Consider the following 13,632-nt stretch of genomic DNA (forward strand, 5'->3'; position numbering starts at 1 on the left):
CGAGGGCTGGGTTGTGAGGTGGCAGCGGCAGCAAAGCGGAGCTCCTCGGCCCGCCACAGGGTGGGCTCACCCGCGAGGCGGCTCCGTCTGCCGTGGGGCTTGGGTGTTACTGTTCCCCTGCCCGGCAGGACCTGAGAACCTGCTCGGTCCTGCTGTCCGCCGCGAGCTCCCCTCCACCGCCGGAGTTCGCAGAGCAATCCAGCTGGACGCCAGGCCTTTTCTGCAGTCGTGGGACGTAGGCGATTAATTTCTGTCTCCAGACGGCCGGCTAGGACTCGCTCTGTCCCTTCTTCTGGGGGCTGGCACGGTGCTGTGGTCGCCAAGGGAATAATAGGGCACTGGCTGGCGCCCTATTGGAAGGTGCCCTGTTGGAAGGTGGTGAGCCTCTGCTGGCCTTCCCAGACCCCCGCGTTTTTCTAACTGCTGCTGTCTCCCGGCTTGCTTTTGCTTTATTCGGCTTTGTTTGATAACGTTACTCTAGCCACAGCAAGAGTGTCTGTAATTTGTCTCCTGCTGTTCTTAGATATGTGGGCAGCATAGCTTTGCAGGACGAGTAGGATGGCCAGCAAAATGGCTCCATCAGCCATTGCGCTCCTCTGAGAGGCCAGCTGTGCTGAGTCACTGTGACTGCTCACCTCATTTGGGTGGGCAGGTGGGTGGGCACCATTCATAGCTGGTGATCTTATCTGACAAGGAGGGGATTTCTGGAGTCTGTGGCTCTCTTTGACACTCAAGAGCGGGGTGGAAGGAGGCGCTGACCCCTTCTTTAGTGCTCGCCTGCAGCAGCGGTAGGTCAGCAGTCCCTCTGGGGCCTGAGGAGACATAGTGGGCCAGGATAGTTGCAGCATGGCACAGGGTGTCTGAGGCAGGCCCTTTGGTCAGACTGTTGTTTGAATGGCGCATGCACTTTGCCCTAAGCTCCGTGTCACTGGGTGCTGCTGACTTGGATTAGGCCCATGTTTCAAATGGCTGTAGACCTTCTGGGGTTAGGTTTGGCAGTACTGCACTTTCTTTTTTCTTTTTCCTGGACTACAGACTGCAATCCCCGTAAGGAGTGGCATTGTTCACATAGACATTAGTATTTTACTGAGGGTATCAGCACCATGGCCACTGAAGACCAGACATAGGATTGGGAAGACTTGGTGGGGATGCTGGGCTCCTTTTTCTGTTGCTGACCTCATTGACTCCGGGTTCTCTGGGTAAAACCGTGGGCTACTGCTGGCTTGTGGCCCATCAATCTACTCATCCTTGAGACTGTGCCCCTGGGGCGCCCTGTGTCAGGGCTTGCCACCATGCGACTGAGCTCCCTGCTGGCTCTGCTGCGGCCAGTGCTCCCCCTCATCCTAGGACTGTCTCTGGGATGCAGCCTGAGCCTCCTGCGGGTTTCCTGGATCCAGGGTGAGGGAGAAGATCCCTGTGTAGAGGCTGTGGGGAAGCCAGGAGGGCCACAGAATCCAGACTCAAAAAATGGGCTTGACCAAGGCGATGAAGACTTCAGACCCAGGATTGTGCCTTACTACAGGGATCCTAACAAGCCCTACAAGAAAGTGCTCAGGTGAGGGTGACTGCATAGTCCTCAGCACTGACACTCAGGTGAGGGTGACTGTGCATAGTCCTCCAGCACTGACGTTCAGGTGAGGGTGATTGTGCATAGTCCTCCAGCACTGATGCTCAGGTGAGGGTGACTGCATAGTCCTCAGCACTGACACTCAGGCAAGGGTGACTGTGCATAGTCCTCAGCACTGACGCTCAGGTGAGGGTGATTGTGCATAGTCCTCAGCACTGACACTCAGACAAGGGTGACTGTGCATAGTCCTCCAGCACTGATGCTCAGGTGAGGGTGATTGTGCATAGTCCTCAGCACTGACACTCAGGCAAGGGTGACTGTGCATAGTCCTCCAGCACTGACGCTCAGGTGAGGGTNTCCTCCAGCACTGACGCTCAGGTGAGGGTGATTGTGCATAGTCCTCAGCACTGACACTCAGGCAAGGGTGACTGTGCATAGTCCTCCAGCACTGATGCTCAGGTGAGGGTGATTGTGCATAGTCCTCAGCACTGACGCTCAGGTGAGGGTGACTGCATAGTCCTCCAGCGCTGATACTCAGGTGAGGGTGACTGCATAGTCCTCAGCACTGACGCTCAGGTGAGGGTGACTGTGCATAGTCCTCAGCACTGATGCTCAGGTGAGGGTGACTGCATAGTCCTCAGCACTGACGCTCAGGTGAGGGTGACTGTGCACAGTCCTCAGCACCAGCCCTCACTCTAGAGCTGTTTGCTGCTGTGTTTATGTTGCTACTCAGTGTTAGTTTCCTGGAAGCACTTGTCTTATTTCCTATCTTAGTTTGCTCCTATTTTATCCCTCCCCAAGTCTGAGAGCGTCTTACCCATTGGTGTTAATGTTCACTGTTCTTGAACAGAGCTGTACCTGCACCAACCTACTAAATAGACCTGAGTAGAGCCTGTCTCCACGTAGCCAAGTCCAGCCTCATCCACTCAGTGGGCACTCACCCCGGTAGCTAGTTATTAGTGATGAGGGAGGGGGTCTCTCCCCTTTCCCAATGCACTCCTTTATTCCTAGGGAATGTATGTGCTAGGCTGGTACATGCTCCCTTAATGACTCAGGAGCTGACCCCTTATCTTCTGGTCTTTCCGTAGGACTCGGTATATACAGACAGAGCTGGGCTCTCGTGAGCGCCTGCTGGTGGCTGTCCTGACTTCTCGAGCCACACTGTCCACCCTGGCCGTCGCGGTTAACCGTACAGTAGCACATCACTTCCCTCGGTTACTCTACTTCACGGGGCAGCGAGGGGCCCGGGCTCCTGCAGGGATGCAGGTGGTGTCTCATGGAGATGAGCGGCCTGCCTGGCTCATGTCAGAGACCCTGCGCCACCTTCACACACACTTTGGGGCAGACTATGACTGGTTCTTCATCATGCAGGACGACACATATGTGCAGGCCCCCAGATTGGCAGCTCTTGCTGGTCACCTTAGCATCAACCAAGACCTGTACTTAGGCCATGCAGAGGAATTCATTGGTACAGGAGAGCAGGCCCGGTACTGCCATGGGGGCTTTGGCTACCTGTTGTCACGGAGTCTCCTATTGCGCTTGCGGCCACATCTGGATGGCTGCCGAGGGGACATTCTCAGTGCCCGGCCTGATGAATGGCTTGGCCGCTGCCTCATCGACACTCTGGGCATCGGCTGTGTCTCACAGCACCAGGTGACAGCCCCTTCAAGGCAGTCCCAGTCCCCTAAAGGTTGGCAGTGACTGAATGATTGCTGTCCAAACTGAATTCTCCAGACATCCCTTTTGTCCTTCCCAGAGGCCAGCTTGCCCCTTCTGCTCTCCCTTGCTCACCTTACAGCCCTGGGGCCATCAAAAGTGTGAATTTTTAGGGACCCCTGAACAAGCCAGGGAGAGGTGCCTGAAGTCATCAACCTCCCTGCCTGCCATCCCCCACCCCGTTTTCCACACCCAGTGTACATCACAATTAAGGACAAGGTGAAAATGTTCTAGAGTTCACCACCCTAGCCCCACCCCCACCCCCAGGTGGAAAGCTCTACCATAGAAGGCTGACATCCCAGGGGCGAGACATCTCCCATACCTGCCTGCTGGGATGTCCTACAGCTGTATTCTCATTGGGCAGTGCGGTTCTTGGGGAAAGAGGAGGCCCTTAGTTGCCCAATTGCCTTATTTCCAAAATGTGGGCATTAGAAGCAGGAATGACGGTTAGGGGTCCACTGCTTCTCGGTCCCTTCTAGAGCGGTGGTGGTGACAGGTGTGAGAGCTAAGGAGACCGAGGCTTTGGGGACCACAGCTTATGTGTGCAGCATTGATTGTCTGATTGGTCCCTCTAGGGGCAACAGTATCGCTCCTTCGAACTGGCCAAGAATAGGGACCCCGAGAAGGAGGGGAGCCCTGCTTTCCTGAGTGCCTTCGCCGTTCACCCGGTCCCCGAGGGCACCCTCATGTACCGGCTCCACAAACGCTTCAGCGCTCTGGAGTTGGAGCGGGCTTACAGTGAAATAGAACAACTGCAGGTGAGCCCCTGCAGTGAGCTGTGCCCGAGGGCCATGGCTGGGAGCTTAGAGGGGTCCTGGGGAGGCCAGGGCTAGGGTGGAGAGAGCCTAATCATCCATCCCAGGGACAAGGGGCCCTGGGGTCCAGGGCACCGTACAGTAAACTCTGGCTCGTCAAATCTGTAGGTAAACTCCCAGCAGCTTACTTAAACTACATTAGTGCTCTGCCCAGAGAGAGACAGGCAGCAGCGTTCTAGGCGTCTAGAATTGTGCTAAAGGCCCAAAAGATAGAAGGGAGGGGAATTCTGTAGTGTGGGGGTCATCAGAAGTGGGGTATAGATCTGATAGGTAGGTCAGAGGATCGTGAAGAGGCTGTTGGTCCTGTGAGCGCGGGATTGAAAGTGTATTGAACTGTGTATTTTGAGATCTGCTTCCTTTTGCCAAGCAGATGGTCCTGGCGGCAGTTGTGAAGGTGGGCATTCCTCACCTCCCTTCTGTATTTTAGATTATGACAGTTATGGGCAAAGGACTCGGTGGTTAGCCAGGCTCTGCTGATGGAGCCCCAGAGCCTGGGCATGATCTCAGAACCAGCACTAATGTTGGCTGCATTCTCTCCAACTTAGGCCCAGATCCGGAACCTGACGGTGCTGACCCCGGAGGGGGAGGCAGGGCTAAGCTGGCCTGTTGGGCTCCCAGCCCCTTTCACTCCACACTCTCGCTTCGAGGTGCTGGGCTGGGACTACTTCACGGAGCAGCACACTTTCGCCTGTGCAGACGGAGCTCCCAAGTGTCCCCTGCAGGGGGCTAGCAGGGCAGATGTAGGGGACGCCGTGGACACGGCTCTGGAGCAGCTCAATCGGCGCTATCAGCCCCGCCTGCGCTTCCAGAAGCAGCGGCTTCTCAATGGCTACCGGCGCTTTGACCCTGCAAGGGGCATGGAATATACCCTCGACTTGCTGCTGGAAGCTGTGACTCAGCGAGGGCACAGGCGCTCCCTGGCCCGCAGAGTGAGCCTGCTGAGGCCACTGAGCAGAGTGGAAATCCTGCCCATGCCCTATGTCACCGAGGCTACCCGGGTGCAGCTAGTGCTGCCACTCCTGGTGGCTGAAGCTCCAGCCGCCTTGGCTTTTCTTGAGGCCTTTGCTGCCAGTGTTCTGGAGCCTCGAGAACATGCATTGCTCACCCTGTTGTTGGTCTATGGGCCCCGGGAAGGCCGAGGGGGCCCCGACCCATTTCTCGGAGTGAAGGCTGCAGCAGCTGAGTTAGAACGACGGTACCCAGCGGCGAGGCTGGCCTGGCTTGCGGTGCGAGCAGAGGCCCCTTCGCAGGTGCGACTCATGGATGTCATCTCCAAGAAACACCCTGTGGACACACTGTTCTTCCTTACCACCGTGTGGACAAGACCTGGGTCGGAAGTCCTCAACCGCTGCCGCATGAATGCAATCTCGGGCTGGCAGGCCTTCTTTCCAGTCCACTTTCAGGAGTTCAACCCTGCTCTGTCACCACAGAGATCTCCCCCAGGTGTCCCTGGGGCTGATCCCCCCTCCCCTGGTGTGGACCCTTCTAGGGGGGCTCCGGTTGGGGGCAGATTTGACCGGCAGGCATCAGCAGAGGGCTGCTTCTACAATGCTGACTATCTGGCAGCCCGCGCCCGGCTGGCTGGTGAACTGGCAGGCCAGGAAGAGGAGGAAGCCCTGGAGGGGCTGGAGGTGATGGATGTTTTCCTCCGGTTCTCAGGGCTCCACCTCTTTCGAGCCGTAGAGCCAGGGCTGGTGCAGAAGTTCTCTCTGCGGGACTGTAGCCCCCGGCTCAGTGAGGAACTGTACCACCGTTGTCGCCTCAGCAATCTGGAGGGGCTGGGGGCCCGTACCCAGCTAGCCATGGCTCTGTTTGAACAGGAACAGGCCAACAGCACTTAGCCTCCCCACCCCTGCATTTGCCATAGCCCCGGGAAGGGCAAGGCAAGGTGACGGACAGATGGAGGGCTTGCCACTGTATTTTTTTAAAAATAAGAAATGTTATTAAACGTATCTTCTGCCAAACTGTTTTTAGGTCTAGGGAGAGGGGTAAGAAGAAGAATCTGTGGTAGGGTTGTGGAGAATTTGTCTGCCGGCTTCCACTGCCTTCCCCTTCTCTTCCTCCTTCCCATCCCCGTCCACAATGACCACAAGGCTGCTGTCTGTTACGTGACCTTTAATCCATCCAGCCCTCCCCACCTTCCGCACAGCGCGAGAGGGGGAGTCCAGAGCCCAGGGCCTGTGCTGGGCGGAGTGGCTGGTCCACCCTGACGCTTGTTCACGGGCTCCTAGGTGTTGCGCACGACCAGCGACTGTTCCAGCTCCTGCCTGCGCTGCTGGATCTTTAGAGGAAGTGTGAGCGGGGGCAGGGTTACAGTGATCCTGGTGAGTGACCAGGGGTACCCCATCCTGGCACCCCTTCCCTGGAAGAGTCTGGGAACCAGGAGACTACTGCATGGGGGTGTAGGGTGGTGGACAAGTAACTGTGGCCAGGTGAGAGGCAAGGCTGCTAGGACTGAGGGAGAGGGAGCCTCGGGTTCCAGGGCCCCCATTACCTTACAGTAGAAGTAGCGGCTAACAGCTTCCTGGGACCAGGGCTGGTGGTAGAACTCAGCCCTGCGTTCTTCCTCGGGGTTCCCTGCCACATCTGTCATCACCTGGGAGGGAGCACGGGGCCTGTGGTGAGTCCCCCTGAGGTGCATGCCCATCTGCCCCAGCCCGTGTGCTTGTCTTCACATCAGTGCTCCCGGAGCCCCGTCTTCACCTTGAGATCACGGCTCTGGGAGCGGAGCAGGTCTTGGACGTAGCCTTTGGGGTCTCTGGAGAAACTTAGCATGAAGTCCCTCTGGATCTTGAGCTGGTTTATGGACTCAATCGTCTCATGGATCTACAGGTAGAAAGACAATGATTTCCACCTGCCCTGTGCTGCGGGAGAGGGAGAAGGGGGCAGTGTGGGGGGGGGGTGTTGCTTCTCTTGTGAAGGAGAGTTCCCCAGAGCCCTTGCTTCCTCTGAGTTCCGTGAGGGGAGCCGGGTGGGCAGAGCTGACCTTGGAATGAAGTCACCTTCTCACACTAGGGAGGGGCTGCATGTGCCCCCTGTCCTAGGCCCATGCTGTGGTCTGAGTGCTTTGTCCTCTCTCTTGGTTTAATGCCCCACTCCAGCTCTGGGCTCAGGCCTCACCTTACTGTCCAGAGCACTGATCTCCTGCTGGTTGGCCGTGGACAGGAGGAAGCTACTCATCTGCCCCTTCAGTGGTTCCTCCACCTCCACATCTATGTCATAGCACGCTGTCTTCTTCTGGTCGGATGGGTCCACGCTGCCAGAGAAGTCCAGCCTCTGATGTCCATGGTACACCACGGAAGCCCAGGGCTAGGGCTGGGGAGGGTACATGAGGAGGGGAGCAGGGAGCTAAACTCCCTGTCTGCGGGGAAGGCTGGGCCACCTCACCTGATGACGTGGTTGATCACAATTGGGTCTGGGGGCAGCAGCAGGGCTGTGAGGCGCTGGGGAATCTCAGAGAACTTTAGGCGGGGACAGTCAAAAATCTGAAGCAGGATAATTGAGAGGGAGATCACTGGTGTGTGTGTTTGAAGACACAGTAGCTAGTAACAATCCTTTCGTTCTGGAAAGACCACAAGAAACTGAGGGCAAGTCAGAATCATGGGTGCTGATGGCAGTGAACCAGGCTGGAGGTAGAGAAAAAGGCATGGCTAATCTCGAGGCCAGTGCAGGGGTCTTAAGTCTGCCACATTCTGTGAGCAAGCTCTTAGTCCCTTCACCTCTAGAATGGGGATATCAACAGCCCCATTGCACGGGTTGTCATGAGAATTAGGTGAACCCGTGTACAACAAGTGTCTGAAGTTTTATGATCAATGCTCAATAAATACCAACTACTCTTTTTCCTTATATCTATCTACTGTGTTTATTTTAAAATACATTAGTAGTAATACTCTCCTTCTGTCAGGTCATTTTTCATCAATTTCATTTTTCCTAGCTGCCAGACATGTGACCGCACAGCGTCCACCACTCCTCACTTCAAAGAGGGCACTCACTCAGACGAGAGGCAGAAAGAATAGCAAAGTGACCCCAAGTCTAGACCAAGACTGGTGGCACCTCAGAGCTCCCAACTCCAGGTACCAAGGAGATTCCATCACCAGATGCCCTCCCTACCAGTAGGGGCCCAGATTCACCTCCCTGGGGGAGCAGCTAAATAGACCGTGGAAGAGCCCGGACGAGACCCTGCTCTCGGCTCCAGGACCATAGCCCTGAACATTCCTGGTATCCAGGAACTCAGCAAGAGGAGACAGCCACCTTTGGAGGTGCTTTTGCTCCCCAGGTCCTGGGGCTCAGGACATCTGTTACCTGCTGGAAATACTTGTCGCCATTGATGTACTCCTTGTCATGGGAGTCCTGTAGCCTGTTGGTCTTCACATACTGCCACAGTGCCTGGACAATGGCTGAGCGGCTCTGTGTGTGTAACCCCAGCAGCCGGGCTAAGCGGGGGTCCAATTTGAACTGGGGAGGCTAGAGAAAAGTTACCAGGAGAGTAAGATTGAAGTAGGGCTCAGGGGCATGGAGGTTAGGGTCCTTGGCAGTATGCTCCTAGAGAAGGTGAGTAGGAAGACAGTGGGGTCTGTGGTGTGGGTGGCATGCAGGCACGGGGTAAAACCAACCTGATAGTCCAGCATCAGGAGCAGGGTGCAGCGCACACTCAAGTCCCCTGGTCTCTTCACTTGGAACCCATCTGTTTCCTGGGTTGTGGGTGTCCGGTGCCACTGTCCAGGGGGAAGAGCTAAGTTACACACAGACCCATCTGGATTGGTAGAGCCTAGGGCTCTAGGATGGTCCTCCATCCAAATCTGCAGCTGCTTCAGGGCTGACAGGGAGGTTGTGATTCAAGGGCAGAGGCAATCTGTCTTACCTCAACAAGGTGGTTGTCTGGGCCATAAAGGTCTTTGTCCAACTCAATGACCAAACTCTTGAAGAAGGAAGAAAACTTCCTCTTCTGCTTACTGGGCTGTGGGAAAGTGACAGGGACTGTGGGGGCAGAACAGGGACCATGGACACAGAATGGGCCAAGTTGGCAGCAGGCAAGTAGTATACTCAGAGGCAGCCCACTGTACCCAGACTGTCCCCAGGCCCACCTGCCCCAGCCTGGGCTGACTCCCAATTCCCAGTGCAGACATTTAGTCCTAACCCTGACTCAGCCCATACCCACACCAGGACACCTGGAGAGGCTTGGACCAGGACATACATCATCCAAGAGCTTCCCCTCCACCCGCAGCTCCCAGGAGGCAATGCTGCCATCAGAGTCTTCCGCGTCAGGCTTCGCAGGGTTAAAAGTATTGGAGATATAAAGGCGCAGCTTTCGCTTTTGCTGTGGAAAGAAAGTGTAGTACAGGACGAGGGCTGTGTCCTCCGACCCAGGGCCCCCTGCCTCCTCCTACTGGGCAGTGCCTGTCCCTACTGCCATACTAAGGCACCTTCATGGGCCTCTTCAGGGCCTCCTGGATGTCCACCCGCTTCCGCATGATGGTTTGATCCAGTTTCCTCTCAAATGCTAGGAGGTCCATGTAAGCCTGGGACTCGGGTACCAGCTCCCGAATCTGGAGGAGGGACAAGGTGGAAGCAGGCCTCAGACCATCTTGCAGAACATTCGTCTGTTGTGTGACCCCAGGACACAAAGGACATGTAAGGAGCTGTCCAATTGATTTCAGGCTGTGGAATCCTGAGAGTGGAGATAGGACTTGTCCCCAGGACTCTATTATATAGCCTCATTGTGTGCGGATAAAATTGCTTCTCCCTCCAGGACAATTCATGCATCTCATCACCAGGAAGCAGCAGCGACTGGCAGCCCAGCAGGTGCAAGTGCCTAGCCTCATCCTATCACCCCCTACTCATACAGACACCCTGGGTCCCTGAAAAGTGCTAAGGGATTCTGGGTACCCCAGATAGTTGGGAGGTGGTGTAGATTGCCTCGGGAGCTCCACACCTGCTGCCCCTTTTACATGTCCAGGCTCTCCTGCTACTTTCTGTTCCCTCCACTCAGCAGTTTCTGGTTCCTTCTTTGTCCTTTATGCCTTTGGACCACTGGCATCCCGCCCCCTCAACCTCAGGCCCTGTGTTCTGCCCCTCCTCCCTCCGTGGCTCTCCAGCTCCCTCCCTCAGTCCAGCCCCACCCTCTCGCAAAGGGAGCCTCACTTCCTAATGAGCTTTTAAAACAAAAAGTGAAAGTGGCTGTGACGCTGAGCCCAAAGCTTTGCTCCTAAGGGAGGAGGGGAGGATGGAGGAGCAAAGGGGTGGGGGCTGGCTGGGGGCTGCTGTGAAAGGAACTCACCCTTTGAGGGAGGATTTTGTCAGCCATCTTCCTCCTCTTGGCACTGTACATTTTTTAAAGAAAAAACCAGGTTACCATGGCGACAGATCTGGGAGTAACGAGGCCACCTGCTAAATTATCCCGACATCTCCGCCTGCTGGCTGGGGTTCCCACAGCCTGCTTGTCTGCCTGTCTGAGGGCTACAGCAGGGCCATGGAGCTGGTACTTCCCTTGGAAAGCAGATCCTTTCTCTGGCCGGGTACCCCCTGCCCCCACTTTATACCTCGCCACATCCTCAGAGCCAGAGAAATTCAGACTTAGGAGGAACTAGTGAAAGAGGAGATGCTGCCAAAAGATGGGGACTGCAGAAGTGTTTGCAAAAAGCCTGGGAGTGGGGAAGACAGAGGAGAGAGAAGATAGCTTCTGAGGAGCCTTTCCTGCCAAGAGAGCCCGAGCTCCAAGGAGGGGAGAGATGACTCTTCCACCTGGTTCCTGGAGCTCCTGAGCCACCATGGGATGAAGTGGTGGGACTTGGCACGCCAATGGCTCTGGGCTTGGAAGGGACTGTTTAAGGGCAGGAGATGCTTGTGGTCTTGGACCATCTGCCAACCAAGGGACACACCACAGTCACAAGGACCCTGGTAGTGTGCAGGAGTGTTCTATGTGAGTTTGACTTAGCACTGGAACCAATGTGGCTGAACCTAGGGTAGATAGCACCTGGTATTGGATGTTTCTGTTTCAAAAGCAATGTAGAAAACCCTTGGCTGACCAAGAGAGAACACATAGCCTAGAAGATAGCTCTACACTGCCCCCATGTGGCTTTCTCACTCACTGCCCCCTCTCTATCCAGAAATCCATTCTATGCCCAGTCAAGCAACTCATTAAAGAAAGAAAAAAAGAAAAAAAAAAAAAAAACCCCAAAAAACAACAACAACAAAAACCCATTCTTAGGCTGGATAAGCCTCTCATGAAAGGATTGATTTATTTCAAATAAATTGTCCACACAAAACTCTTAACTTATACATAAAAAAATCAAAGAATTACTTGCTATACAAGATAATGATTCACTTTGTAAAAGGATTTACTGTGGGATGCCTATGATTTTTCTTGATGTGTAAAAACTATTTAATAATGAAGTAGAACTGATATTACACCTTGTATAAGAACCCATCTGTTGTGCAAAAGGAAGCATGTGTGTTTGGCTAAATACCGATGCCCATAGGGGCATAACTCTTGCCAAGAGCCAGCAGGGACCATGGGAGTGCCACCAACTTCTCAGACGAGGAAATAAGCTGGTCCGGTGGCTTGGGGACAGAACTGCTCCCTCAGAGGGGTTATAACGCCCTCTTCATGCCCACTGCCAAGGATAAGGGCTGCAGAAATCTAGAGGGGATCTGACGCAGTCCGGGACTCGGGACTGGCCCGGAGGTACCAGAGGACTACATTTTAGAAAACACACAGCTAAAACTCAACCCTTGGTCTATTGCCAGCCTTGCTTCTCCCCAAAGACTGAAGCATCTCCCAGAACTTGGGGTACAGGATGGGAGAAAGGATTTAGCAGGTGACAAGCAGAAGAATGAAGGGTGCGTGCAGAGAAGGGACACTGGCAGCCGACTATTGCAGCCTGTCTTCACTGTGGGCACACAAAAGAACCAGACCAGTGCCCCCTAAGCCCTCTCCAGAGAACATCCAAGCTAGAATGACTTGGTCGCTGCTACCATCCTACCTTAGCTTTCCATCCCCACCACTCACCCACCTGGTCCCTGAGGCTTCTCCCTTCCGCCCCTGCACGCCCTTTCACGCGGGGGGGGGGGCGGAGTTTTGGGGGGCACTCACCTGCGGCTCCGCGCTGGGGCGGTGGGCACGGGCTGGCCCTGGCCCTGTGCCTGGCTCTGCCCGGGCGGGGGCGCTGCTCGCTTGCGGGCGGGCTCCATGCCCGCGGGGGCCAGGCCGGGTCGTACCGCGGGGCTGCCCATGTACGGGGAGCCCGGGGGGCCCATGGGCGCCCCCTGGTGGGGCATTCGGGCTCCAGACGGCATCCCGGGGCGCTGGGGGGTGGGGCGGGAGGTGAAGCAGAAACCAGCGCCGGCAGGTCAGATTCGGTCCCGACCCCTAGGCCAGCGTGCCTGCGTTCCCGCCCCTCTCCAAGACCCTGGGTTGGTAACCCTGCGCTGAGCGATGAGTGGGAGTGATTGGTGGGAGGGGCGGGGGCGCGGGAATCTGCGCGGCTCTGGAGGAGGGGGCTCAGCGTCTCCTTGCATGAAGCTAACTGAAGCCAGGAAATTGCCCAGAGCATAGCCGAGTCTCAGAGCCGTGCAAGGTACCCCCAAAATGAATATTAATGGCGCCTTTCAACCTTTCAAAGGATGTTCGTATCCTTACGGTTCTCTGCAAGCCAGTCAGAGCAGGTCTTTTCATCCCCACTTGACAGATGGGGCAACTGGGGCTCAAAGCAAACAGCGACCTCACCAAGGTCACCCTGCTCTTCCTGGCAAAGGCAGCACCTGGCGGGCCCTGCTCCCCGCTGCTTCGCTGCGGTGAGGGAGGGGCTGATCTCTTGCCCTCATTCTCCATTTCCCGATTTCCACACCCCACTTCTGGGGCTGATGTGTTTTGTACTTGAGCCCCCATCTCCATTTCGGAGCCCCCTGCTTTTGGCACCTCAATCTCAAACATAACTGGTACAGCTAACTCCAGGTCTCCACACCCACTGACTTAACCTGCCTCTTTAATTTCATTTCTCCCAAGGTGATTCAAGAGATTGGGCAAGGGGACCTGAGGGTCTGGTGTCATCAGACTCTGCCAGGTTTTCCTGAGTGGCAAGTGGGGAACAGGACTAGAAGTGGACTGCCAGTGCAGGGATGTGAAGGAAGCCGCATCTGTAGCAGTATCCATTTTCCCCTCCCATCTGCCCACATCAGAGACGACCTATTCCTCTCAATATCCCAGAAAGGGTAGAAATTGGAGGGAAATGAGGCAGGTTGATTTTCTCTGGCCACCAGCTCTGGGCAGTCAATCAAAAGAGATGAGATGTGAATGCAAGTGGAGTGTTTCAGATTTCACTTGTCCAAGCCCAGGAAGGGGGCTGAGATTTAGGGACTTAGGCCAGGAAGGGTATTAGGGAGAGAGGAACGAAACCCCTATTATTTAAACACTACCATCTCAGGCTAGGGAATGTAGCTTGGTTCAGAGCTTGTGCAATACATGTGGTGCTCTGGGTTCGATCCCCAGCATCAAATAAACTGCACATGATAGCACATACTTTTTTTTTTTTTTTT

The 13,632-nt window shown here is 55.4% G+C and overlaps 2 protein-coding genes across 5 annotated transcripts in view; one reads left to right on the plus strand and one right to left on the minus strand.

Moving 5' to 3' along the window:
- Positions 1–7,944, plus strand: Chpf2 (chondroitin polymerizing factor 2). Of its 3 annotated transcripts, none has more exons than XM_029477419.1 (6): positions 1–1,555; positions 2,656–3,220; positions 3,859–4,041; positions 4,644–6,422; positions 6,755–6,930; positions 7,200–7,944. In XM_029477419.1, exons 1-4 carry the CDS (start codon positions 1,293–1,295, stop codon positions 5,937–5,939), a joined length of 2,307 nt encoding a protein of 768 aa, XP_029333279.1. In that variant the 5' UTR covers positions 1–1,292; the 3' UTR covers positions 5,940–6,422; positions 6,755–6,930; positions 7,200–7,944. The 3 variants fall into 3 exon arrangements, with proteins under 3 accessions (XP_029333279.1, XP_029333280.1, XP_021019665.1); XM_029477420.1 differs by having other exon boundaries at positions 6,779–6,930; XM_021164006.2 differs by having other exon boundaries at positions 4,644–6,930.
- Smarcd3 (SWI/SNF related, matrix associated, actin dependent regulator of chromatin, subfamily d, member 3) overlaps positions 6,197–13,632 on the minus strand; it is a 31,760-nt gene continuing 24,324 nt past the window's right edge. The window contains exons 2-13 of one of the 2 annotated variants that reach the window (XM_021164008.2): positions 12,191–12,402; positions 10,376–10,418; positions 9,522–9,644; positions 9,293–9,415; positions 8,960–9,055; positions 8,712–8,813; positions 8,401–8,562; positions 7,486–7,583; positions 7,219–7,354; positions 6,802–6,924; positions 6,593–6,694; positions 6,197–6,379 (exon numbers count right to left, since the gene is read on the minus strand). In XM_021164008.2, the coding sequence (XP_021019667.1) occupies positions 6,326–6,379; positions 6,593–6,694; positions 6,802–6,924; positions 7,219–7,354; positions 7,486–7,583; positions 8,401–8,562; positions 8,712–8,813; positions 8,960–9,055; positions 9,293–9,415; positions 9,522–9,644; positions 10,376–10,418; positions 12,191–12,402 (1,374 nt within the window). In that variant the 3' untranslated portion in view covers positions 6,197–6,325. The remainder of the gene's footprint in view (positions 6,380–6,592; positions 6,695–6,801; positions 6,925–7,218; positions 7,355–7,485; positions 7,584–8,400; positions 8,563–8,711; positions 8,814–8,959; positions 9,056–9,292; positions 9,416–9,521; positions 9,645–10,375; positions 10,419–12,190; positions 12,403–13,632) is intronic. The other variant, XM_021164009.2, reaches the window with a different exon arrangement.

The sequence above is a fragment of the Mus caroli genome, chromosome 5 (assembly GCF_900094665.2).
Source record: "Mus caroli chromosome 5, CAROLI_EIJ_v1.1, whole genome shotgun sequence".
NCBI classification, from domain to species: Eukaryota; Metazoa; Chordata; class Mammalia; order Rodentia; family Muridae; genus Mus; species Mus caroli.